This window comes from Arachis stenosperma, chromosome 6, assembly GCF_014773155.1.
Source record: "Arachis stenosperma cultivar V10309 chromosome 6, arast.V10309.gnm1.PFL2, whole genome shotgun sequence".
In the NCBI taxonomy this organism is placed as follows: domain Eukaryota; kingdom Viridiplantae; phylum Streptophyta; class Magnoliopsida; order Fabales; family Fabaceae; genus Arachis; species Arachis stenosperma.
In genome coordinates, this window is record NC_080382.1 from 6,283,442 (window position 1) to 6,308,380 (window position 24,939).

General features: G+C 31.3%; 1 protein-coding gene and 2 long non-coding RNA genes across 7 annotated transcripts; 2 read left to right on the plus strand and 1 right to left on the minus strand.

Annotated features, from left to right (window-relative positions):
- Positions 1-706: 706 nt before the first annotated feature.
- LOC130936411 (septin and tuftelin-interacting protein 1 homolog 1-like) lies at positions 707-4,031 on the minus strand. Its single transcript, XM_057866477.1, has 2 exons — positions 3,735-4,031; positions 707-2,640 (listed from the first exon to the last, which is right to left on the minus strand). The coding sequence occupies exon 2, from the start codon at positions 2,626-2,628 to the stop codon at positions 850-852; it is 1,779 nt and encodes a 592-aa protein (XP_057722460.1). The 5' UTR covers positions 2,629-2,640; positions 3,735-4,031; the 3' UTR covers positions 707-849.
- Positions 4,032-5,537: 1,506 nt separating this feature from the next.
- Positions 5,538-15,712, plus strand: LOC130936323 (uncharacterized). Its single transcript, XR_009068090.1, has 13 exons — positions 5,538-6,011; positions 7,861-8,052; positions 8,522-8,662; positions 8,925-9,011; positions 9,280-9,560; positions 9,762-9,831; positions 10,143-10,317; positions 10,992-11,106; positions 12,028-12,220; positions 12,348-12,683; positions 12,765-12,941; positions 14,837-14,994; positions 15,563-15,712. It is a non-coding gene; the product is annotated as an uncharacterized LOC130936323 (long non-coding RNA).
- A 1,633-nt stretch (positions 15,713-17,345) lies between these two features.
- On the plus strand, positions 17,346-24,886 carry LOC130933421 (uncharacterized). Of its 5 annotated transcripts, XR_009067713.1 has the most exons (12): positions 17,346-17,855; positions 18,324-18,420; positions 18,488-18,924; positions 19,000-19,202; positions 19,300-19,397; positions 20,606-20,695; positions 20,974-21,032; positions 22,301-22,431; positions 22,538-22,638; positions 23,557-23,630; positions 23,723-23,789; positions 24,519-24,886. It is a non-coding gene; the product is annotated as an uncharacterized LOC130933421 (long non-coding RNA). The 5 variants fall into 5 exon arrangements; XR_009067711.1 differs by having other exon boundaries at positions 22,538-23,630; XR_009067715.1 differs by having other exon boundaries at positions 22,306-22,431; positions 22,538-23,630.
- Positions 24,887-24,939: the final 53 nt, after the last annotated feature.

The window sequence follows — 24,939 nt, forward strand, 5'->3', positions numbered from 1 at the left end:
TAATAGATTAGTGTCACATATCATAAGATGATTGATTGACGTGTCAATTTAGTGATACTTAATATGTCATATGTCGCTTGACATGTAAAAAAATTATTTATAATTTTATATTGAAAAGATACAAATTATTTTTATCCCTAAAATTTAGAAATTAATCAAATTAATTCTTATATAATTTTTTTTATTTTTTTTCATAATATTAAATTTAAATTTTTTTAATAGTACTAATTTTAATATTAATTTTAGACCTTAAAAAGCAAAATTTTCTTTACATAAAATAATAAAATAATTAAATTATTATAAAATTATTTTGTCAATTGTATTTTAAAATTTTACATTTTAAAATTGTAATTTTTTATAGTAAAATTTTTTTATTTAAACAAGTTTACCAAATTATTGTTGAATATATATTTAAAAATTTAATATTTTAAATCTCACTATAAAATATAATAATTATTTTAAAATTTAAATCTTTTAAATTTTTAAAATTATCATTTTTATTATTGTATAATTTATATGATAAAACTCAATAATTAAAAAACTAATTTATAGAATCACTTGTTGAATTTTAATATTTTAATATAATTTTTTTTAAATAACTATTATATTTATTTAGAGAAATCTAAAAAATTAAAACATTTAAAATAATTACTATATTTATTTAGTGAAATCCAAAATATTAAAACTCATCTCGTTAAAGTTATGGTTGTTCTTTCTTCCTTTCTGCCTGACTGGACTTCTCAGATGCATGCAGACCTGTAAATAGAAAAGATTCCTGTAGGGCTGGTAATTCAACGGCTCCCTTTGAGTTTTAATATTTTGTGTTTTAATTACACTAGAATACAGAAATCAGTGTCTTTTACCAAGGGATTTATTATGCAACTCTAGCAATCCTTGAAGAGATTTCAAGGACCATGTTTCCTCATGTTGAGCATATACCTTCTGATGTAGCGAGTCTATTATTATGCTGACATTACCAAACCCATATATTTGGTGACCGTTGTGCATTCTACCAGGCTTAATCTTGAACAACAAACCATGATGCTGGGCATGAGCCTCAATGACTTCTTTCAAGCTCAAATCATGCACACCATCTGCGTTGGCACAACCCAATGCTGCAGCAGCTTGCTGTTGAGCATAGGTTGCTGCTTTCTGCTGAGCCTCAAATTGTCGTTGCTCACGTACCCGAAGATAGCTGATATTCTCCTTCAAACCCGGTTGGACAACCTCCATTCCATCAACAGCCTGACTCATCATATCTAAACCACGGTTAATCTGGAATTGGATACTTTCATTTGCCAATAGTTCTTCTGGAATAAGCTCCTTCCATCCATTATACCACTTCATAACTTCTTCAAAGTTAGGATTTGAGCACAACCAGTGATGCAAAACCTGAAGCCACTTTGTGAAGAAGAACTTCTCCATCATGTCCACCATGATATGAATTGGAATCACAGAAGCCCATTTAATTACCCAAAAAAATTGATCGAGCTTCTGACTTGCTGGATTGACTTCAAACTCTTGCAAGACAAGTTGCAACTTAGGCACAATAAATCGAAGCATAAGTTGTTCCCAATTTACAGCATCAAAGACAGTCTTCCACGTAGATACCAACTCCAACCCATGAGATGGATTTCGAAGAGGATCCCAACCTTGGAACACTCTAATAAACAAAGGAAGAGCATATGAGCAAGCAATGCAGGACAAATTACACAACTTGTAGCTATCGGCATATCTCTCATGCAAGTCAGTGAAGCATCTAGCAAGGAAATCTAATGTTAGTGTTCCTGAAGTGCTCTCTTCGCCTACTTCGTCCAAGACGCTCATTATTTCCTCCCTATTATCCAGTTGACGCTTTTGGAATGCTGCTTCAGATTCTAACTTCTCTTTTTCTTTTTTCAAGCTGAGAGCTGTCTCCCTTTCTCTCCTCAAATCTCTATCAATCTCTTGAATGTCAGCCTCCGCCAACCCAACAATCAATCCAACGTTATGCTGAAGTTCCGGCATTGGGACATCCTCCTCCTTTGCTTTCTCCTCAGCATTTAAATCAGATAAATTTGTATAAACCCGAACTTGTGGCCCCCTCATATCATAAACCTTCTGAACAACCTCCAAATTCTGTTCTTGCTTGCTTGCCAACAACTCCTCAGCAGTAACATACACTTCCTCCTCTTTCTTCTTCAACCGTGACTGCTTTGACCACAGCCTCTCCTTTGTTCTGCTAGCCGCAGGCTGCACTGTGCTTTTGTTCCGTTGCTGCAAAACAGGCAACGGTGGTGGCGGCACCTCCCTTGCATCACTAAAACCAATACCTGAATTCTTAGCCCTCATTTTCACCTCGATAGGACCCACAATACCTTGCTCATTCTTTCCAAGACCGCCCCCTCTATAACCCATCTTTTCCAACAGCTTCATCCCTATTCCATTGTTATAGAATTTCCCCGCATTACCAAACCCATCTTGATCCGAACTCTGACCCTGACCCCTCTTCTTCTCCAATTTCTCCCTCTCCCTCCACATCACCCCTTCCTTAATCTGCTTCGTGGAAAGGTCCTTCCTGCGTTTCTTGCTGGAATAATAGTCGTCGTCATCATCGTCGAACCTCTCCATCTCTTGGCCCTCGTCCATGGCACTGGTTCACTAGCAATGGCACCAAAGCAATGTCTATTAGGTTCTGAGAACCGGACCAGTCATTAAACCATTTTAGTCACTAATTTATTAGTTTATTGATTCAACCAGTCTAATTGTGGTTCAACCAATCTAACTGTGGTTCAATCGAAAAAACCGTTTTAAAATAAAATAATAAATAAGTTATAGATAAACATTCTAAAATATAATTATAATCTAAAATAAATCTTAAAATATCTTCTAAATTTAAAACACTATATGAAATATTATCTTCCAAATTAATAATTTACAAATTTGTTATCAAACTTTACACCAAGTGTATTCCAGAAGATCATTCACTTCAAAACTAAAGAATGATATTAGAGGCTAAAAAAAATTATAAATACAATTTCGTACCCTCTAATATATGCATACAAGCATGAGAATTTACCCAGTTTTTCTATCATCTTTGTTTCTTTTCATTATGGCAGTAATTTCTTTTTGCTTCTCATAGAGAACTCAAGTTACAAGTGTATTGAATACATTAATATAATTAGGAGTGGTAAAACTCGTTATCAACTCAAGAACAAGTCAGTAACAGTTAAAACTCATTATCAAGCAATGAGCAAAGCCAATCAACCAGTGAGCAGAGCCAATCAACCAGCAACCAACAACAAAAATCAAAGACAATCTCAATCTTAGATTACAAAAACAATAATTTAACAAATTAGAAAATTAACAGTTTAGCAAAAAACACAGCAATCTAATAATCCCAAGAATAACCATAGATACACAATAACAATTTAACAAATTAACAAGAACAAGACCTGAATAAAATAATCCAGCAAATTAAATCACAGCAATCCAATAATTTAGCAAATTAAAACACAGCAACTCAACAATTTAAGTATTTAACAAATTAACAGCTTAACTTAACAAGTTTAAGAACAGAAAATCACAGTAAAAAAAAAAAAAAAGAAGTAAGCACAATAGAACAACATAATAGATTCAACAAAAACATGATCAACAATCAACGAGCAATGAAAAAGAAAAATCACAGATTCACAGTAATAACAACTTAAGAATCCTAAACCAATTAAAACAACAATTACAGCAAAAAAGAATACCTTCCAAAGCACAGGGGTGAGGGAGCTCAACGGAGGGCAATGAAGGCAGACGGCGGACGGCGAGCTTGAGGAAGAATCTGCGCTTGGTGAATGAGGAGAGGGGTTGTACCGTTGGAGACTTCGACCCCGACGACCACTGACGGCGAGCTCGAGGAAGACGAAGACCACTGACGGCGACCTCGAAGAAGATGCAGTGACGCACCGATTGATGAATGACGAAGCACCGCGGACGACCGGACGAAGATACGGTGGCCCTGAACGCAACGGACGGCGGCGCACTCCTTGCGGCGGTGGGGGAGACCTAGGGATGTGTTTTGGACGTTTGGGGAATGAGAGAGTTGAGACTTGAGAGTTGAGGGGGGAATGGCTCGAGGGATTCAAACTTGGAAGAATCATTTTATCCCTGAAAGCAAAACGACGACGTTTTATTAGAATCGGCCAGATTCCGGTTCGGCTGACCGTCCGATTCTTGGCCGGTTTCACGGTTTGCAAACAATTCAAATTCAAATTAACGATTTTTAACGATAGACCGAATCGTATCAGTGTTCGGTTTGCAATTAGACCAGTCCAACCGGACGGTCCGATCCGATTTTATATCAACTATATAAATTTCGCACTTTTACTCGCACCCTCCATTCTTTAACAAAAACTATTGTATTTATTGATATAAATTTATTCTCTTCCCATCTATTATCTATTATCTATTATCTATTATCTATCTATAATAAGCAACTAGTGCATGTTTAGGTGATTGACAAGTGTCATAGCCAGTTAAATGACGCGTGTCAAAGCAAGTAAAATTACATTGACAACCTAAAAAGTGAAATGTAAACATTGAAACGTTAATGGTAAAATAGACATTGCCAAACTATCAGCTCAGTAGCTCTGAAAAAAAGTGTTTTTGACAAAAGAAAATTGAGAAGGAGATTTTGGCTATGAGCGGGTTCTTTCTCTTTTTGGGGTTGGAATTTAAATTTCAAACACAAGATTTGAATGAGCATTCCAAATCAGAACTGAGTGAATAAATTTAAACTTAGGGTTTTATAATTTAAATCTTCCAAGTTCTATGCTTGATTTTCTGTCTCTCTCTCTCTGCTTCTTTCTTTCTACTTCGGCTCTCTCTCTAATAGAAAAAAGAACAAGATCACCGGTGATGGAAACAGTAACTAGCATAGAAGATATAGAATGGGCGTGCTCAGTGTTGCGGGTTAGGAGAGCGTAAAAAGAAGACGATGATAGAGTCTCCCAATCTGTTTCCAGCGAGTAGTAAAGATGACGAATAATAAATTAGAGGTATCGCGATGGCTGTTGATGCAGCTGGAAGGAGAAAGAATAGTGGCACGGTGACTGGTGCTACCACCGTAAGAGAAGAAGGAACAGCTGGCAACAAGTTGATGACTTCAGTCAAAATATATTATATTATCTATCTATAATAAGCAACTAGTGCATGTTTAGGTGATTGACAAGTGTCATAGCCAGTTAAATGACATGTGTCAGAGCAAGTAAAATTACATTGACAACCTAAAAAGTGAAATGTAAACATTGAAACGTTAATGGTAAAATAGACATTGTAACTGCCAAACTATCAGCTCAGTAGCTCTGAACAAAGTGTTTTTGACAAAAGAAAATTGAGAAAGAGATTTTGGCTATGAGCGGGTTCTTTCTCTTTTTGGGGTTGGAATTTAAATTTCAAACACAAGATTTGAATGAGCATTCCAAATCAGAACTGAGTGAATAAATTTAAACTTAGGGTTTTATAATTTAAATCTTCCAAGTTATATGCTTGATTTTCCGTCTCTCTCTCTGCTTCTTTCTTTCTACTTCGGCTCTCTCTCTCTAATAGAAAAAAGAACAAGATCACCGGTGATGGAAACAGTAACTAGCATAGAAGATATAGAATGGGCGTGCTCAGTGTTGCGGGTTAGGAGAGCGTAAAAGAAGACGATGACAGAGTCTCCCAATCTGTTTCCGGCGAGTAGTAAAGATGACGAATAATAAATTAGAGGTATCACGATGGCTGTTGATGCAGCTGGAAGGAGAAAGAATAGTGGCACGGTGACTGGTGTTACCACCGTAAGAGAAGAAGGAACAGCTGGCAACAAGTTGATGACTTCAGTCAAAATAATGTAGAGCTTCGGTCGTCGGTGGTGCAGCAGAGGTAATTTTTCTTCTTTAAAAACAGATAGTTATTTTCTTTTTAAAAATAAGTTACAGAAAATGCCATTAGAGTTCGAGATGCAATCAGAGGAAACGCCGGAGCTCCCGTGCAATGTTTCGGTAAGTGTTCCGGCACTGTATTTTTGTAGTGTGGTATTATTAGTATTTTAGTTTACTCTGTCCCCTGTTAGCAAAATCTTCTAACCGATAAATATGATGGTTAAAGTCATGTATTACTTGCAGTATTTTGTGAATATGCAGCAATAATACTAATCATAGTTCATAAATTATTTGCTTTAATTTACTTTTTCTTCTGCTATATGTGCATAATGAATGTAGCTTTCCAATTTTTACTTGCTGAGCAATTTCTATAAACTCAGTATATACCATTGCTGCAGTTCTATGTTATGGTTTGCTGGCAGTTTTTTAATCATTGAACCATGCTCTTGACTATTTTCTATAACTATAACAACCTGAAAATTATATAGATTTTCTTTCCCCCATTTTGAGAAGCAAACATTTTTTAGTTAACTAATTGAAATTTGAAAAACAGGTCACTATATGTAAAACTAACATCTTTTAGTTAACTCATTGATTATTAGCATTATATTAGAGAAGAGATCATAAACTTAAATTTTCAGGTGATTCTATTAGCCTGTGTACTATAGTTCAATCACATCTTTTTTGTGTATCCTGGCTATAATGAACTTGGATGTAGCTGTTTTTTTTTTTTTTTGGTGACTTGGATGTAGCTGCTTCATTGTGGTTTAGGAGAGGAGAGAAGGTAGAGATAATAAGAGATGTATTCATCCTAATTTTGTGCTATTGCTGAAAGTTTTTAATTGCTCTCTCTTGTCTTTTGTGTTGTTCCTCTCCCTCTGATCTGAACTCTTATGTGTATTCAATTTGCATCATTTTATTTTCTGCTTAGATGATATAGCTTAAGCTGTTCACCGTTCAATTTGCACCATTATATTGATCGTTGGAGATGACATAGTTGTTGTGCTACTAATAATCTGATTTTTAATTATTATATTATTTGTGTTATGCTATTATTTCAGAAATTTCATGAGGTTAGTCAGAATTGGATAGGTAAACATCTTTTGGATAAAATATTGAACATGATGTATTTTGTTTTTATTATCAAATGTTAGAGATGTGTTATTCTCTATTCTCTATGACTTGGTGTTTCGGTTTGATAATTACTTAGTACACAATTATTATTATTGTAATTTCATAATGATATATATACAATGGAGGGGAAAACAAACTAGGTATAGATTAAACACTAAGAATCACAGTTTTTGGGTATATATAGATGGATGATCATATCAGTTAAATAGATTCTGAAATCATATCCTATGTTCTCTGTGATGTTGATTTGTGTGATGAAATCCTCAAGAATATACCTGTTTTTAAGCTTGCTTCTTTGCATGTTATATGCTTGATTAAATGGCTATAAACTCTTTCAATTTTGCTTCATTTGTTCTAACTTTAGATTGGAAGATTAAGAAGTTAGTTAGTGAATGCAGGGGTAGTTAATAAGAAAGAGCAGCTAGCAGCAAGTTGACGATTTACATATTTTTAGTTAAGATTTTATGTTTTTCCTTATTGCATATTTGTGTATTGAAAAAGAACTTGATTAGTTTGGAGTGCAGAAAAATCCTCCACCTTTGGTTGTGTCCAGCAACTAAGAATTGCATATCAACATTTGAGAATGTCACTGTTAATTTTTTTGGTGAATATATATTTACAAATATAAGACTATAATCAGTTTTGCTTTCTTGTGATGTGGTTTGCTAAAGCTATAACCAAGAATTTTATTATTATCTCAAATTGCTTGGGTTATTTATTCATGTTGCAATTGAGGATTTAGATATATTTTGCTTTTAGCAATGACCGTGATTGCAAGTAGAAGATAGTTACTTGAAGTTTGTATTAAAGCTAATCTTATTGATAGTGTCTTTAGGTGGACTGTCAAGGTTTTGGGGCTTGGTTCAAAGGTGGACTGTCTTCAGTTTCATTATACGGTATCCCGATGATAAGGATGCTGAGGTTGCTGGCAGCACTGCTGGAGGCGGTGCTCCTGCTGCAGTCATGGCGGTTAAGGATAGTATGGCCATGGGATGATAAAGTCAGTTCCATATGAACATAAAAAGAGGTGTTGAATTTGTTAGTTTTTTTTCTCTTTTTTTTTTGAGTTCTTGATTTTGCTTTTGTGAATTGTGCAATTGATTGATTTTTATGATTGCACTTTTTGTTTGGTTTATGCTAATGATTTGAAGTATGCGTATTAAGTTTCAGCATGATCTACAAAGTCATGACTTGATCATATGCTCATAACTAATTAATAAGTTGCTCTTAGGCTCTTAGCTTAGCCCATGCTATCATTTATTGTTTATTTATTTGCAAACTTAAGCTATGAACCAAACTATGCCTAAGTTGAATTAATCATCATGTTATTAACATGTTCTGATCAGTTTTGCTCAGGCTTTTGTGAATACTCAAAAGCAAAAACAATTTTGAATCTATGGAGAGCAAACTTTTTCATAGTTCCCGTACCCAAATGCAGTTATTATTCTTCATTCTATGATCATTTAATATATTCTAATATCTATATATGTATGTAGGTTGATTTTGGCATCATTAACAAGAACAAGGTCCTACAACTTCGTGAGTTAGCCGCACGCTACTCTTTATTATTCTCAAAGAACAATGAAAGGTGGCTTTTTGATTGGGAAAGCCTCAGGAGTATCAGAAACTGCACAAGGGTAATCTTTCATCTCTCTTACTTATTACAAACTGCTTATATATACCTCATTTTTTGTTGATGTGTTTGGTTGTGAGAAAAAATGATCAAATAGAAATTTTTTTATCCTATCTATGATTTCAGTTAAGGCATTCTTATTTGTTACTTCATTTAGACAATTTTAAATATTTTGTTATTCAGGTAATCTCTTCATGTTTAGTTGTAGATAATTACCAGCTAATTAAATTTAGCAACCAGCTTTCTTTTAACATAGTAATTCACAGAAATGTGTATTCAAGCTATGACTGCAAAGAAGGGGTTCCTTTGAGAGTGCGGTGCTAGAATATGTGTGTAATGCTCTTTTTCTTAAGGTAAGTAATTATAATTTAAATGGACTTTGAAGGGGTTTCTTTGTTTAGTTCAATATTATTCTTTCTTCATAGAATTAATCTTATTTCGTTAATAGAGGTGTTGAATATCCTGAGTTTGAAAAAAGTTGCTTCTATGTACAAATACGTTACAAAATAGAGTTTACTTGAATAGGTCAAAGAACAGCTTGAGTAATATTGAAACTTTTTCCCATTTCAAATCAATGATTTGAATCTCTCTCTTGCTCTCATTCCTCATTTTGCTCTGCAGCACTGAAGAAGTAGCTTCAAATTTTTGGATTCATTTGGTGTTTATTTTCATTTGCTCCCCGTATTGGCACCGTCTACCTCTGCCGCCTCAGATGATTTCCTCTCTGTCGAATACTACAACAGCAACGCTAAAGTACAAGAACTACCAGCATAGGATAGCCTGGTCCGACTCGCAGAAAGTACTACCCTTAACCTTACACAGCTCGCACTTCTTCATCATATCTACCTTCACTATTTTGAACCGTGTTCATCATGCCTCAGTCTCAAAGAAGATACATTCAGGTGAGTTTTTTTCACTATTTTTCTTTTAAAAGCTTATATAATTGTTTACATCTACCAAATACTCTGTTATAAGGCTCTGAAATGTCATATATATAGTGAAACACGACGTATTCTTTGAAATTGTGATTGAATCAGAGTAAAAGAGTTTTTATTTTGGTCAAAATTACCTATCTTTACTAACCCATGCTCTCACCGAAACAGAGAAGAAGAAAGCTAGGGGCCTTCCACGAAATGCAGGCCAAGGTTGAACAAGAGATGGACGGTGTTTAAGGTTTTTATTTTCCCCTAAAATTAGATTTTCATTTATTTAAGCTGATTTGTTTCATCTTATCTGTTAATTTTTATGGAAGATGGAAACCTGACTTTTACCATTCAGGAGGCAAAATGAGACGGTTAATTTCTTTTTTCAATATTTCTTTTCTATATGTGAAATCACTTGATATGTTTTGGTATGTACTTCTAAAGGTGTAAACTAGACAAAATTTAAATGAAAAAATATAAGTTGATTGTCGATAAGCTGTGATCTGTGGTTGGAAAATGTGATGGAATTGATTGAGATTATAGTGTTGTGGTAACGTGTAGGTAGATGTATAGTGTTATCAGGTGAGATGAATGAGCACTCTCATGGGTGGATCCAGCAGCGACACAATTGCTACCAAAGGACTGCTCATGCCAAGGGACAGCAAATAGGAGAATAAGGCTAAGGATTCCAAATAAAGGATTTGTCCTCCTTTAGCTACCGTGATTTGGTTCCAAGGTTCGATGCAATAGTTTTTCTTATTTGGTTTGTTATAGTATAGAGCTTGAGTTCAGGCTTATTATTCCTAAAGATGAAAGATGAAATTAATTTATGAACGAGGTCTATTTGATATATATTATAATGGGTGTGAATCATTTAGTACGTATCCCATGACCTATGATCTCCTCCTTGCTCCCCTATTTTCGAATGGTGCCACAGGTTTCATCAAACTCAGTTAAAAAATTGTAGAGTCTTCTATGATTATTTCTATGTGTTTTCAAAATTAAATATATTTTCTCATATCTAAGTAATGAGCTTTGTTTTTTATAATTGCAGCTGGATTATTAGTATCAAGAAATTAAATATATTCTCATATCTAATTGATGAGCAATATTGTGTGTTGGATTGGACTGATAATAGCTTGGTGGTTAGTAGAATCACTACTATTCTTGATAAATGATATTTGAGAAGAGAAAAAATCTCATTGATCTTGAGATAGATACGAGGAAGAATAATTTTACTAATTATATGTTTAGTTGTAGATAATTTACTAGCTAATTGAATTTAGCAACCAGCTTTCTTTTAACATAGTAATTCACAGAAATGTGTATTCAAGCTATGTGCATTGTTATTGTATGTGCTTCAAGATGTTATTTTACAGTTATAAGTTGAGTTTACCCATGACTTTTCAGTAAACAAAGCTCAAACCTACAAGAATGCACATTTATTTCAGAAAAGACAGTCAAATTATCAGGCTAGTGTAGCAAAGATGCGGCCCTGGGAGAGGAACAAGAAATACCAATTCAGGTAGGAATTCAACAATCTTTCCATAAATATTGGATTTTGAATTTATGAAACGTAAATTATATGATGGAGTCTGGCACACAGAGTACATCATTTTCTGTTAGATACCTTGACTATGTGGCTAATTTACAAACATGGAGGATAAAACTTTTGAAACATAAATTAAAATTAAATAGAAAAATACATGGACCACTGTGATTGCAAAAATACATAGACCACTAAGTTGAGCATTAGAATTTACTACCAAATTGTGAATATTTTGAGCGTTTTTTCCATTTGTTTTAGACACTATCTTTTTGGCTTTTGAGATGATGCATGATGATAGGATACTATTTAGCATTTTTTAAGAAATGAATTTATATATAGAGAATATGATTTTTTATGTGATTTTGTATGAAGAAATGTTAAAGACTATAAGACATGTATTAACTAGCCTTTTAATGACATATATCTTACATTAAGACTGATTTGCTTCTCTCCTTTTCTTTTCCTGTTCTCTTTTTTGTACCTCTTTGGACATCTGTTTGATTCTACAAAGCTATATCAATGCAAGTTTATAGATAGCTAGATTAATTTGTAACAATTCATTCAAAGCATCCAAACAATAGGAAAAATAAAAATGGTTAATATTCAAAATGATGCCTAAAGATATCATGTATATGTTAACGAAGCTTTTCAAAAACTTAGTGTCTAAATTTGATTTACCAAATATATTAATGTAAGTCAAGTTTGTCTTTTAATTAACTTTTTATTAATACAAGTAGGGGAAGAAAAAATTGCTTGGTGCAATTTCCTTCTATGCGGTTTAATAACAAATTGTGCCCTGTATTTCAAAATTAAAAATAAAAAATAAAACTGATTGAATGGATTGCCACCGAAGTCCACAAAACTTTTTTGTGTCCTTTGTTGTGTGTGTGATTGTAGTAACGTTTGGCAGAGAAGATACCGAATATAGTTGGCCGATGCTGGCGAAGGAAAGAGAAGATGGTGGTAAGTGGAAAATAGGGTGGTTCGAAAGAAGAGGAGAGGAAGGAGAAGCCAGTGGAGGGTGAGAACAAGATCAAGCACAAAATGAAGACTGCTTTATAGTTGGATGTTCTGTAGAAAACTTATGCTGGTAAGTAAACATATTTTAGCCATTTTTGAACAATATTGTAATATTCCTTTTCTTTTGTTGGTTTTTATACCCGATTTTAGTGGGTTGTGAAGTAAATTTTTTGTTGAAATGTGAAACTCTGTTGCAGGGTTGTGCATTTCTTTGGTTCAGGGGAGGCTTACCCTTTAGAGATAGTGCAAGCTGAGTTATTCAGAGAGTACTTTCGAGTATTGGCAAGTGGTAGCTAGGAGCTTTATTTTGGGCGTACTTTCGAGTAAATATTTTTGTTAAAAGTTGTTCGAATGCATTCACTTTGCCAGTAATTTCTGTTGCCATGCCTTCATAAAAATTACCTGCACTACTGAAGATCAGTTTAAAGATGAATGCCATCATCCTATTCAAAAGAGACATCCTAAATCTCAATATTAAACTAGCAGAGTTTTCTGCTTGATGAGAAAGAGGCGAAGTTAACACACTACAAGAGGTAAGCATGTTTAATTCTCTCGAGACATTAATGAGATACAAATATTGATTTTTTTAATTAGTTGTTATTGAAATATGGAAGGGAGTATTAGTTCATTGAGCAATTTTGCAAGGAAAAAATTCTTGGATGTCGAGAGGCATACATTCATCTCCTGCTTTTGGTGGTTCTCCTAATCTTGAAGCATTGGCAATTGAAGCAAGTCATGCTGAAGAAATGGATGGAGAACTTTTTTGTACATTCAAGTGCTCAATAATCATGGTAGGTAGATTTACCATCTTAAAACAAATATTCCTATATCAACAATTCTACTCATCCGTTTAATTATTTTTTACAGATTTTTTAAAATTAAAATTTTTTTTAACAAAGTTAACATTCTTAGCACACTTATATGTCCATACAAGATCAATGTACGGTGAATTTTTTGTTATTATTTTTCAGCACATCTAAAATTGTGCAATTTAGATTGAAAAAGTATTAATTAAAATTGTCTTGAATAAACAGTAATTTTCTATTATTAGAAAGTTAAAACAGGCTTTATTTATTTGTTTTCTCGGTTTAAATCCCTAAATGTTATATTATGGACTGGGTGGTCAATCAAAGAAGGAAGGACCTTCATTGTTTTAAATACAAAATAACGAGCAGCGTTATAAAAAGGGTGAATATGATGGATGGAATCCAAATAAACAAATAGGTTAACTAAAATTAATAAAGACTCATACTGAATATTTAAGAATGGAGAGAAATCAACAAATAGATTTTTGTGGAAAAAAAAACTTTTTAAATTCGGCTGAAAACCTTTGCTACCTCTTTTTACATTCGGAACTTCAACTAAGAAACAGATTCAATTCGTAGACTTACTATAGTCGTGTAAGTGATGTTGTAAAAATACTTTAGTGACAGTAACATCATTATTTTTTTTAGCTTGAGATTCTTTAAGTTACTCTTAGTAAGGATGAAAGTTATTACTTTATAATTGAGAATTGAAACTTAATTTGTAAACATAGATACTTCGTTGACTATTTTTTTTCAACTTTCTTTTTTGTGAGATATCTGTAAAACCTACTTAGATCATTTTTTTTTCATTTGTTGAATATCATGGTGAATAAGTGCATTGGTTTTGCTGCTGCTTCTATCTTTTTGATCTGCCAACTGAAGTATATCCACCCATTGGAGGAGGGGTTGACGGTGGTGCCTGTACTTTGTTATTATTTTGTTTATTCATGTTCATCTATATCGTAGGAATCATCTCCTTTTCCTTTCTATTTCACAGCTTATAAGGATTATACCATGCTTCAACTTCTGAAAAAATGTGAGATTCGAGATTATTAATGTTGATATTTTGAGCTGGGCAAACACTAAAGTGAAAAAAACAAGCAAACAGAACTTCACAAATAGAGGGTTTTAAGATAATCAATCAAATATTTATCACTTATAAGTTATCAATCTTTTATCATGAGTACATTGTAAGCTGGCTCTCAAAATCTTTTTAATTAAAGATTAATTTTTAAATATTGTGTGGGTCAAGGGAAGAATGTCATAACAGTTTTTTTTATATGTCTTTTACAGTACTCCCATATCACATTGGATTGGAAGTGTTTACAGCAAAAAAATTTTGGCCTCTACGGATAGAAGATGGAATAACCTTACATATTATACGATGAACTTTTAATTTTTTATACAACAAATTTTTTTCAAATTAAAAGTAATAACTATTATTATTAATAAATAAGTATCAATAAATTTTTATAATAGAATAATATTTGGCCCGGGCGTAGTCTGAGTTTTATAAAGTTGTATTTTTATTAGGTATACATAGTGTTTGTTGGTCTTAACAAGTTAGTGAATGTTCAAGTTAACAAAACACTTAATTGAAGTTCAATTTGATGAGATAAATGTTGATAACTAACATAACCTTGGATTTATTGATTGATGGATTTATATGCCATAGTTAAATTGAACAATGAACATAACCTAAATTGTATTTTGAAATTTTATTTTGTTCATAGGGTGATCCTTATTCTTTTTAATGCAATAATTGTTGTTGTATTAAGATAATAAAGCTGGCAAAATAACGATTTTAGTTATTTAAAAGTGAGCTCAAATTTATATTTAAGCATGTCTTTTTGATGAGAAAAACTAAAATGTTGATTCAGGTTGCATTTGCAAAAAGAACACTGAAAGATCCAGATTTGAGGATGGTTCATAGGGTGCATAAGATGTCATCATTGATTTTGACCATTTATACATTCATATTGCATGGCATCTTGCAATCGCAGTTGGTCTCAGTACCTATAACATGCTCTTTTCGTAGGTATTTTTTCTCTTTATTCAAATCTTCGTATTTATTTGATCTATATTGTTAGGATAAATAAATAAATATACACTGCAGCTATTCTATTTGTGCTTAGTGGAATTATCACACATGCTAGCTGATCTTCCTTTTAAGCATTTTCTATTTATGGCTTCAACTCAACTTCCATATTGATTTGCTAATAGTTAAAATAAACATAACTATGTGCAATTAAAATATTTGGCAATTAGGATCACGGATAAAATGCTTTATGATTTTCTTAAATAAAATACTCAATTATGCAATACAACTATTTCTTATCCCTCACTTTTCTTACCTCTAATTATATAAGAAAATATAATAAAATGTAATTATAAATAGTATTTTTTCATACAAATAATTGTATCATTTCACCCTGTTTCGCTCAATTCATCCATAATAGTATTACTGATCCGAAGTTGAATGATTTTAATTAAACTGAATTTAGCCTGAAGGCATGAATTACGAAATGTTCACTTTAAAGTTTAGCTATTTAGATAGTAATATACTACTATGTATGTTGTGCTTATGTTCATTTGATAATATGCAGTTGCAAGTCACATCAAAGACAGCAATTATGGCCTTGCTGGTGAGAAATGTTTTTTTTTAATAGTTTTCTAAGTATTTTTGTCAATAATCCTATAGAATATTTTATTGGACCTATAAAAATAATAGAAAGTTGAGGACATCTCATGCTGGTGAGAAATGGTTTTTTTTTTTAATAGTTTTCTAAGTATTTTTGTCAATAATCCTATAGAATATTTTATTGGACCTATAAAAGTAATAGAAAGTTGAGGATATCTCTTTCATTTCTTATTTCCATGAACGGATGGCTTCAGATATCCCATGTATGTACATACCAAAAGCAATGGATTACTTTCATAATTTCATTTTCAACCAATTTCAATTAAGCAACAGGTCATGTATCTTCTATCGAGATGCTAATAAATTATGTTGCATGTGAATGTAATGGTTTTATTGAATGAATAAATTTTTCGTATTGATGCCATTTTAAATTTTCTTTCTATTCTCTCTACTAATTGTTACAATATTTATGGAAGAAGCTGCATGATGTTATGCTTTTTTTATTATTGAAGTTATCTTATTCTTTTATAATTGTTATTTGATGGTAGTCTCTTTTATTATTTTAAATTGGTTTTTTTATGCTTTGAAGTGTCAACGTCTGCAGTATAATTCTCTATTCATTTGACAAAGTTAGTTTCAATAATTATAAGTTTGTTGTTAATATTTTCAATATATTTTGTAAAATACTTCATTTACAATTAAAGTAAATCAAGTATTTTGTTACTAATTTATAGACAAATTGTTATTGGTATTTTTTATTATGTTAATTTTAAATGTTGCAAATAAATAATATAGAACTATCTTTTAAAAATAGTTATCCATTTATTAGCCAAGCTTGAATTTAAATTATGCAAATGACTTTTTAAAGGAAATAACAATTGTGTATTTTATTAGTGAAAGTAATTTTAAAAGTAGTTGTTATCATGATAAACAATAAATTAAATATTTTTTATTTTATTCAAAATTTTGGTGAAAAAAGGTTAATTTGAAATAGTTAATTTATCTAAATTTTTTTTTAAATTTTGTTAAAATATATTTTAAAGGTTACTATTTAATAAAATTTTAAAAAGATATAAATTAATTGGATTAAATATAAGTAAATTAATTCTTTCAATAAATATATATTAATTTTTTAGTAAACAAACTATACATAATACAATAAAATTGATTAAGTACACGACCTGCACAGGTTATACCTAAAGGTTCTAATAATATATCTAAATGTCACTTAGTTTAGTTAGTATTTATTGTGCACGATTACAATATAAACTATTTTTATTAAAGTTTTAATTTTGTTAATTATATCAATTAACAAATTATATCAACATTTATTTAAAGACACAAATATAATAATTTTTATATTTAAGTAGAATTGGCTCATATAGACTAAAAAAATATCAAAATTATTTGGCTTTTGGAAAGTAAAGATGGAATAGTCTTATATACTATACAATAATTTTTATTTTTATACACAAAAACTTTTTCAAATTAAAAATAATAATTATTAATAAATAAGTACTAATAAATTTTTACCATAAAACAATATTTAGTCCGCACGTAGCGAGGGTTTTACACTAGTCTATTATCTATCTATCTTCTATTAATTAATATATATATATTAATATATAATAGGAGAGTAGTAGTAGGTTTGTTACTTGACAAGTGTATAGTCTATTTAGTCGACAAGTGTCCAATATATTTGTATGACAAGTGGCACAAAAATTGGGCAAAATAAGACTACCAGAAGAACAGGTTTTGAGCGGGTTCTTTCTCAAAATAGATCAGAATTTGAACAAAAAATCAGATTATTTGAAATCAGAGTATTTGAGCCAACAAATTTTGAATTCTCTGCATCTCTCTTTCTCTTATTTCTTTCTCGCTCTCTCTCACACCGGCAAGATAGAAGGAGCTCACGGTGATGGAAGGAGTAGCTGGAAGAGAAGATAGAGAATGGTGGTGGTCGGGAAAAGACTTCCTCCGGCGACGTTGTAGGGAAAAGAGGGTTAAGGGTGAGAGAAAGACAGAACGAAGCAAAAGAAGAAGGAGAAGAAGGTGGCGACGAACCGGCGTCCACTGTAGAACCGCGTCCACCGCAGAACAGCATTTCGCAACCGAAGGTAGGTGCTGCAAATGTGATGAACCAGTTCATTAGTTGTTGTACGTCGGGGATTTGGACCTTGAGGTTGACCGACAATAGGCACCTCTACGATTTGTTCATCCAAGTCCCGGCAAGTGGTTTCGGTTCAACCAGAAATGAGGTACTTAGAATCCTTCATGTTTCCTTCCTAATTTTTCCTTCTTATGCCGACAAAAACAGGCGACTCTCCATTTTGTTCTTTTTTTTTGGTTTTCTGTAATTTTTTTTTGTTTCCATGATGATATTATTAATAATTTGTTTTGATTGGTGATGTGTTTTGTAGCAGTGGTTTAACTGAAGTGTGTTTGTTGTTGTTTACCGTTTTTGTTGCTGGGTGCAGTTCGATCCCCCAAATTAGAATTTACAAATGTTTTTGTAGATCCAGGCCCAGCAGTTTTCAATTGTGCAAAGTCATTAACTCACTTATTACTTAATAGATTTGTATGGCTTTTCTATATATAGGTCTTTAGATTGTTGAGAATATAATTTTTGAGATATGGGTCTTTACAACTACATTATTTTCCTTTTTATGTTAATCTGATTAATTCAATTCAATTCATGTTTTTGCACCTTCATTTGTTATACTCAGTTTGCCTCCCTCATCAACTATGAAGATGTTGGTTCCAACTAATGCCGTTAGCAAAGTGCTAGGTAGAGGAGAGGCAAATATAGCTAATATCAGGAAGGTTTGTTCTTTATAGTTGAATTTATTTTCTTTTACTGAATGTTTTAGGGGTTGAATTGTTTGTGCAGAATATAATTAAAAATGCAAAATAAGAACTGTGCGCTTGATGAGCTGGGCAAAAGGACACTACACGGAACGTGATGAGTTGATGTATTCAGTGCTTGATGTGGTGACGAAGGAAGCTGAGAATTGTGATTGCCTTCGTTGTGCATGATATTCTTTTTGGTCAAGTGAGGTGGTTTTTGAGTTCTCTTTGATATTTCAATTCACTTTTTACTATTTATTCATGGTTGGTTTGTTTTTATTATGATGTAATTAATATTTTGTTTTCTGTTGTTCGTTATTTCTTTATCAATTATATCACATATATATATATGCATATTAAGTGCTTAATTGTATTCTAAAACCAAGAAGAATAAGAAGAAAGAAATGGAGATATTCCTTAGAGGATGCACGCCACCTCACACATCACTATGAGAAACTTTGTCAAGAAATAGAAGCCCAGGTAATAATTTACTGCCAGTGGCATGCATATGATGGTGTCAATGCAATGTATTTATCACAGGTATCATCTTATCAGGCTGCTGAAGTTTTCAGGCATCAATCAAAGTTGAACGATACTGAAGTATCTGTAGACAATTCCATGAGGCTTCAAACCATATAAACAAGGTTGAAAGAGCTTAAATCTGCCTTGACGGCACTTGGTAGGGAAGCAATCACTGCTATTTTATCAGTTGAAAAGAACAAAAGCAAGAAATAACTAGCCAGAGCCTTTATACAATGGTAAACTAAATTCTATGCCCAATTCATTTCTTGCTATCTAATTGTTGATTTGACATCTATCAATTTGGAATTTTTTTTCAAAAAAATAAACCACTAGGATGGGACCAGCATCTATTGAATTGAGTTTCATCCATACTGATTGAGCAATTTCAAAAATCCATTCCCCATCTAAGGAAGCTTCCTACTGATATTTTGGTACTTTTCTAATTTCTTTTCAAATGTATTATTTATACTCCTTTCTAGATTTCTTATTCACTACACACTTGCATCACTAGATAAGAGTATAATCATTTACCGCCTTATTGTACATAGCTACTTAGCAAGCGCATGTCGAAAAACATAAGAGTTGTTTTTTATGATTGATTTTTTTCATGTATGTACTAAAGCACAACTAACTTATCAATAGCATAGCCAAGGCCTTAAAACTCTCAACAAAAATAAGACAATGACTTTTGTGATGAATCAATTTATACTAGGTTTAGTATACATTAGAGCTCTTGAAAGAGTAATATTGCTATTTTTTATTGTAAGATTTTATAATTAGTTACATTGTTTCATGGAAAATAAATTATTGGATGTTTTTGAAAAATGTCTGCATCAATAATGAGTTTCTAGAGTTTGGAATAGTTAAAACAATGAATAGAAGAATTAATTAGCTGTTAGTTGCAAACACTTTTTTCTTTTTATGTTTTATGAATGACTTGAAGGCATTGAATAATAATTTAGACAAATTATTAAAGTAATGGAACAACAATAATGATAAACAATCTAACATTTCAAATAATATATGTTCTTTTTGCTGAATTTCACATATTGAAAAAATTTTATTTATTAAGTAGTAGTATATAAAATTGCTTATATATATGTTAAATTTTGCTGTATTTTTTTAAAGAAAAATTACTTGGGTGTTCATCATGTGAATGCAAATTAAAATTTCAAGGAGCAACAATTTGCTTATCAATTTTTAGAATAACTTGGTGAAAGTTATTCTATAAAATAGATAGAATAATAAGCCAAGCAAATTGTGCACTTAAATAATGATGAGCACTTAAATAGCTAGAGTACACGTGTAATGCTCTTTTTCTTGAGGTAAGTGATTATAATTTAAATGGACTTTAGGTGTTCATTTGTTTAGTTCAAAATTGATCTCACTTTTTCTTTATAGAATTAATCCTATTTCGTTAATAGAGGTGTTTGGATATCCAGAGTTTGAAAAAAGTTGCTTCTTTGTACAAATGCCTTTAGTTGCTAATTTGCTATTTTTTATTGCTGTTCTTCCTCTGCCATGAATTTCTATAGTATTTTATTTATGCATTTTGTTTTTGTTAATACATTTGTCTTTTTACTTTTCTCTTTAAACGTGCATAAATTTTATTTTATTTTTACGGTAATTATAAATACAGAGCAAATCCAAAAACAACCACTGCCTAGATAAGCAATGAACAAACCACTACGGCTGCAATGCTTTCCTTCATTCAAACTTCAATTTCGTGGTAATGGCTACTACCTCTGCTGATAAGTTCGTTTTTAATTGATTTTTTGCTAATTTTTCTTTTTGTTCTTCCATTGCCATTAAAAATCATGAGACATAAGCTCAAGTATGAACTTATTGTTTTGTTAAATTTACATGTAATCTTTGATATAATTTTTGTTCCTCCTGTGAGTTTGTGACTTAAAAAAATATATATTAAAAGGAGATTAGACATTTGTTGTTTTTCAATTTAATCTTTGATGCAAATGATGGAACTGAATCCTCTATTTTTGGGAGTAGGGAAGGAATTCCAATGCAGCTTGCTCATGACGGCTTGAGAGTCCTCATAAACTTATAAGGTGATAATGCTTTTGGATCTGAATCTCCATTTTAATAATCTAGATCAATACATATCGAACTAGGATGAGATGTTCACTATAATCAGTGCAATGCATCTATCTCTGATATATCACCATTTTTTGTATGTATGTGCCTGCCAAAATGATTTCATTCCTCGGTTTATTATTGTCTTTTAATTTTCTAAAACTTTCCCTATTAAGTAGTATATAAAATTGCTTATATATATGTTAAATTTTGCTGTATTTTTTTAAAGAAAAATTAATTGGGTGTTCATTATGTGAATGCTAATTAAAATTTCAAAGAGCAACAATTTGCTTATCAATTTTTAGAATAATTTGGTGAACGTTATTCTATAAAATAGATAGAATAATAAGCCAAGCAAATTGTGCACTTAAATAATGATAAGCACTTAAATAGCTAGAGTATAGGTGTAATGCTCTTTTTCTTGAGGTAATTGGTTATAATTTAAATGGACTTTGAAGGTGTTCCTTTGTTTAGTTCAAAATTGTTCTGACTTTTTCTTCATAGAATTAATCCTATTTCATTAATAGAGGTGTTTGGATATTCAGAATTTCAAAAAAGTTGCTTCTTTGTGCAAATGTCTTTAATTGCTATTTTGCTATTTTTTATTGCTGTTCTTCCTCTGCCATGGATTTCTATAGTATTTTATTTATGCATTTTGTTTTTGTTAATACATTTGTCTTTTAACTTTTCTCTTTAAACGTGCATAAATTTAATTTTACTTTTACGGTAATTATAAATACAGAGCAAATCCAAAAACAACCAAATAATCATCACTATAGTCAAAACTCATGAGACATGTTACATTTAGTTTCTATTGGAGAGAATGGAGAATGGCGGATAGTAATAAACACTTAAAATTCCCACTATTTTAAGTAAATTTTATTTCTTTAAGGTTTCTAAAAAGCATACATTATCATTGGTCTGTTTTCTAAACTTATTAATCAATGAATCTTTTTTACATAAATTATCTTATCAAAATTAAGATATGGTTTTTTGTTCCATTAGTCCTTAAACATGACCAAAGAAATATCTTATCAAATGATCCTTATATTGATACATTTATCATGAATGGCACTAGAAAATTGCAGTATATCTTTATTCATTCTAATTCCAAATCAATTAAGAAGGGTTTGATCTGAAAGGATATCATGTGTGTATGATTCTATTTTTATTTTTAAATTTTCTTGCTTTTTTTATTTCTTTAAATTTGTTTTCAAATTCACTTTGTGATTCTCATAAATAGAATAGGAAAAGTGTACTGGATGGAGTGAGGGCAGTAATTTCAGTAAAGAAAATCCTATTAGTGGAGAGAACATTGGAGAATAGACATTATTTGGCATTGAACCTTTGTTTGTTGAAGAGATTGCTTTTGTGGTAAGTTCATTACTTTTTTAAATAAACAATGTGTGAGCTTCTTTTTTAATTCTTTGAACATTGATACATTAGAAATTTCATTTTTATCATTGTACAATTTCTGTAGGTTGCAAATAGTCAGATGTTTTTAAGTTCCTCCATTTCTTTATCCAGAACATATTGGTGATGCATTGAGTGGCGGTAGATCGTAAGATTATTTTTAAAGAGGTACTATTCAAGGCAAGATTATTTTTAAAGATGTACTATTCAAGTTTTCTGATCTATGAATGTTGAAAGGGTTAGATTAATTTCATTATCATCTCCATTTAAAGTTAGATGTATCCTAAAGATAATTGCATTACAATTTACTCTTCAAAATGAGGATCACAAAGTGATACTCCCCGTACTCTCAAAAGAAAACATCTAAGAGAGACACTTACCTTAAGGTATTTCTTTTTTTATTTCATATGTACTGCACCACTTCAGTTTATAGCTGAATCTTAATTTAAAAGAATTAAAAAAAACTCCCAACTAAGTAGTTCTTTTTTTTCCTTTATACATGTATACATATGCAATGAATTAATTACATATTGGTGTTTGCAAAGAATCAGCTATTAATAGGTTTTTGCAAAGTCATCATAAAGCATTCTAATAAGCAATATATTGGTGTTTCTTAAGGTCCTTTAATACTTTACTTTAATAAGCATTCCATGCTTTGTTCTATCTGTGTGTAATTCTAAAATTATTATGAAAAGTTTGACTAAAGGAAACTCATATATGTTCCTATTGTTGAATCTGAAATTTTGATTTTATAGCTTCTTTTTTTTAGATTTATACATGATAGGGTTGTGGGAACTTCGTGATAATTTGGAGGAGGCTTTTATCTTTGTTTGACCAAGTGATTTGGTGTGTTTGTTGTTGTTTACAGTTTTTGTTGTTGGGTGCAGTCCCATCTTCAAAAATGTATTTGACAAGTGTATAGGCTAATTAATCAATAAGTGTTCAGTTTAAATGTATGACAAGTGTCCAGTTTTGATATCAAAATGTTCAGATAACATTCATTGAGCGGTAAGTTTCAACCAAAAAAATTTTGAATTTCAAATCTATGGTTTAAATATCTCTTTTGCCCATATGACTGTTATGTAGTTTTTGTTGACTGATATAAGATAACTTTCTCGGCAAAAAGAACTCTTTGGCTACTGCACTATGAGGAAGTTCCAGTAAGTATAGATGATTTATATCGGAACTATTTTGGTAAGAATAATGTCTTGAGATGGAGACTAATTCTATGTTTTTATGTGTTTAATTTTAGAAAAAATAGGTTGAAGACAATCTTTTCTCATTGGGGGTTGTCTCCATGGTTCCTTTGAAAGAAAAAGGTCAGCTTACTAATTATTCTAATTAACAACTTAGTGCGATATAACATAAGGTTATCAAAATTTTGAGTTATTCTCAAAGTTTATAATTTTGTGACAATATGAAAGTAAGCCGAGATTCATCTGTTGGTCAAATTATCTCATCACAATTCAAATATTTGGTGCATTGCGTGAATTAAAGGTATTAAAATTGAATACTAATCAACCATTTTTGTAAACATGAAAATTGAAAACCAAATTATTTTTATTTAAATTTTAGAGATGAATCTTATTTAACTATATATGTAAATTATGACCATTCTTCCATGCTACGTATGACTGAGTTATGACCATTCTTATTTAATTATATATGTAAATCATGACTATTCTTGCCTATGTGAATTTGGAAGATAAATATATAGACTGTCAAATGAAATTTCATTTTGATTTGGTATATTCAAAATTTTAGATCCGGAAGTTATTATATAAAGGGATCTTGCATTTTAGCTCTTCAGAAAAAAAAAGATCAATTTGTTTACCTATTTTCTTTTTTAATGAGTCATCCTTAGTTTGATTTTAATTGCCCTCTTAGATGTCTCGAGTTGTCGGATTTTCCAATTATGCATTTAAACTTCCATTATCAACTATATATACTTAAAAAGCGCAATTTGGGATAAATAGAAAACTATTACCCCTAATCCTTTTACTTTTATTATCCCCGTAATAGATGGATAATGCTTGATTTTTTATCAGAGAATATATGTGGATTTTGAGTCAAAGTGTGAAAAAATTGTGGTCGCAATATAGGAGGAACTAGAAGGGCAAAGGTAAATGACAAACATGTCACGACATGTAAGAATATGTTTTATATAGTTCTGTTTTGTAATAGCATTACAGCAGTGTTCTACAACTGTAGTTTTTCTTTTGTAATCTCAATGCCATAATTTATGACTTTAGATTTTGGATGTTTTAAATGTGGTTTTGCAAATCATATTGCCAAGCGAGTAGTAATAGGTTTCTAATGAAATAACGTGCAAAAATCACAAAACGCAGATAACACCAAGTCTGTAGATATGATTGTATATTCTTATTTAATATTTTAGTTCGGTAATTATGTTTACTCAAATAAGTGACAAATTTCATGATGTGGATATGATGGTTTTTGATGGAGAAA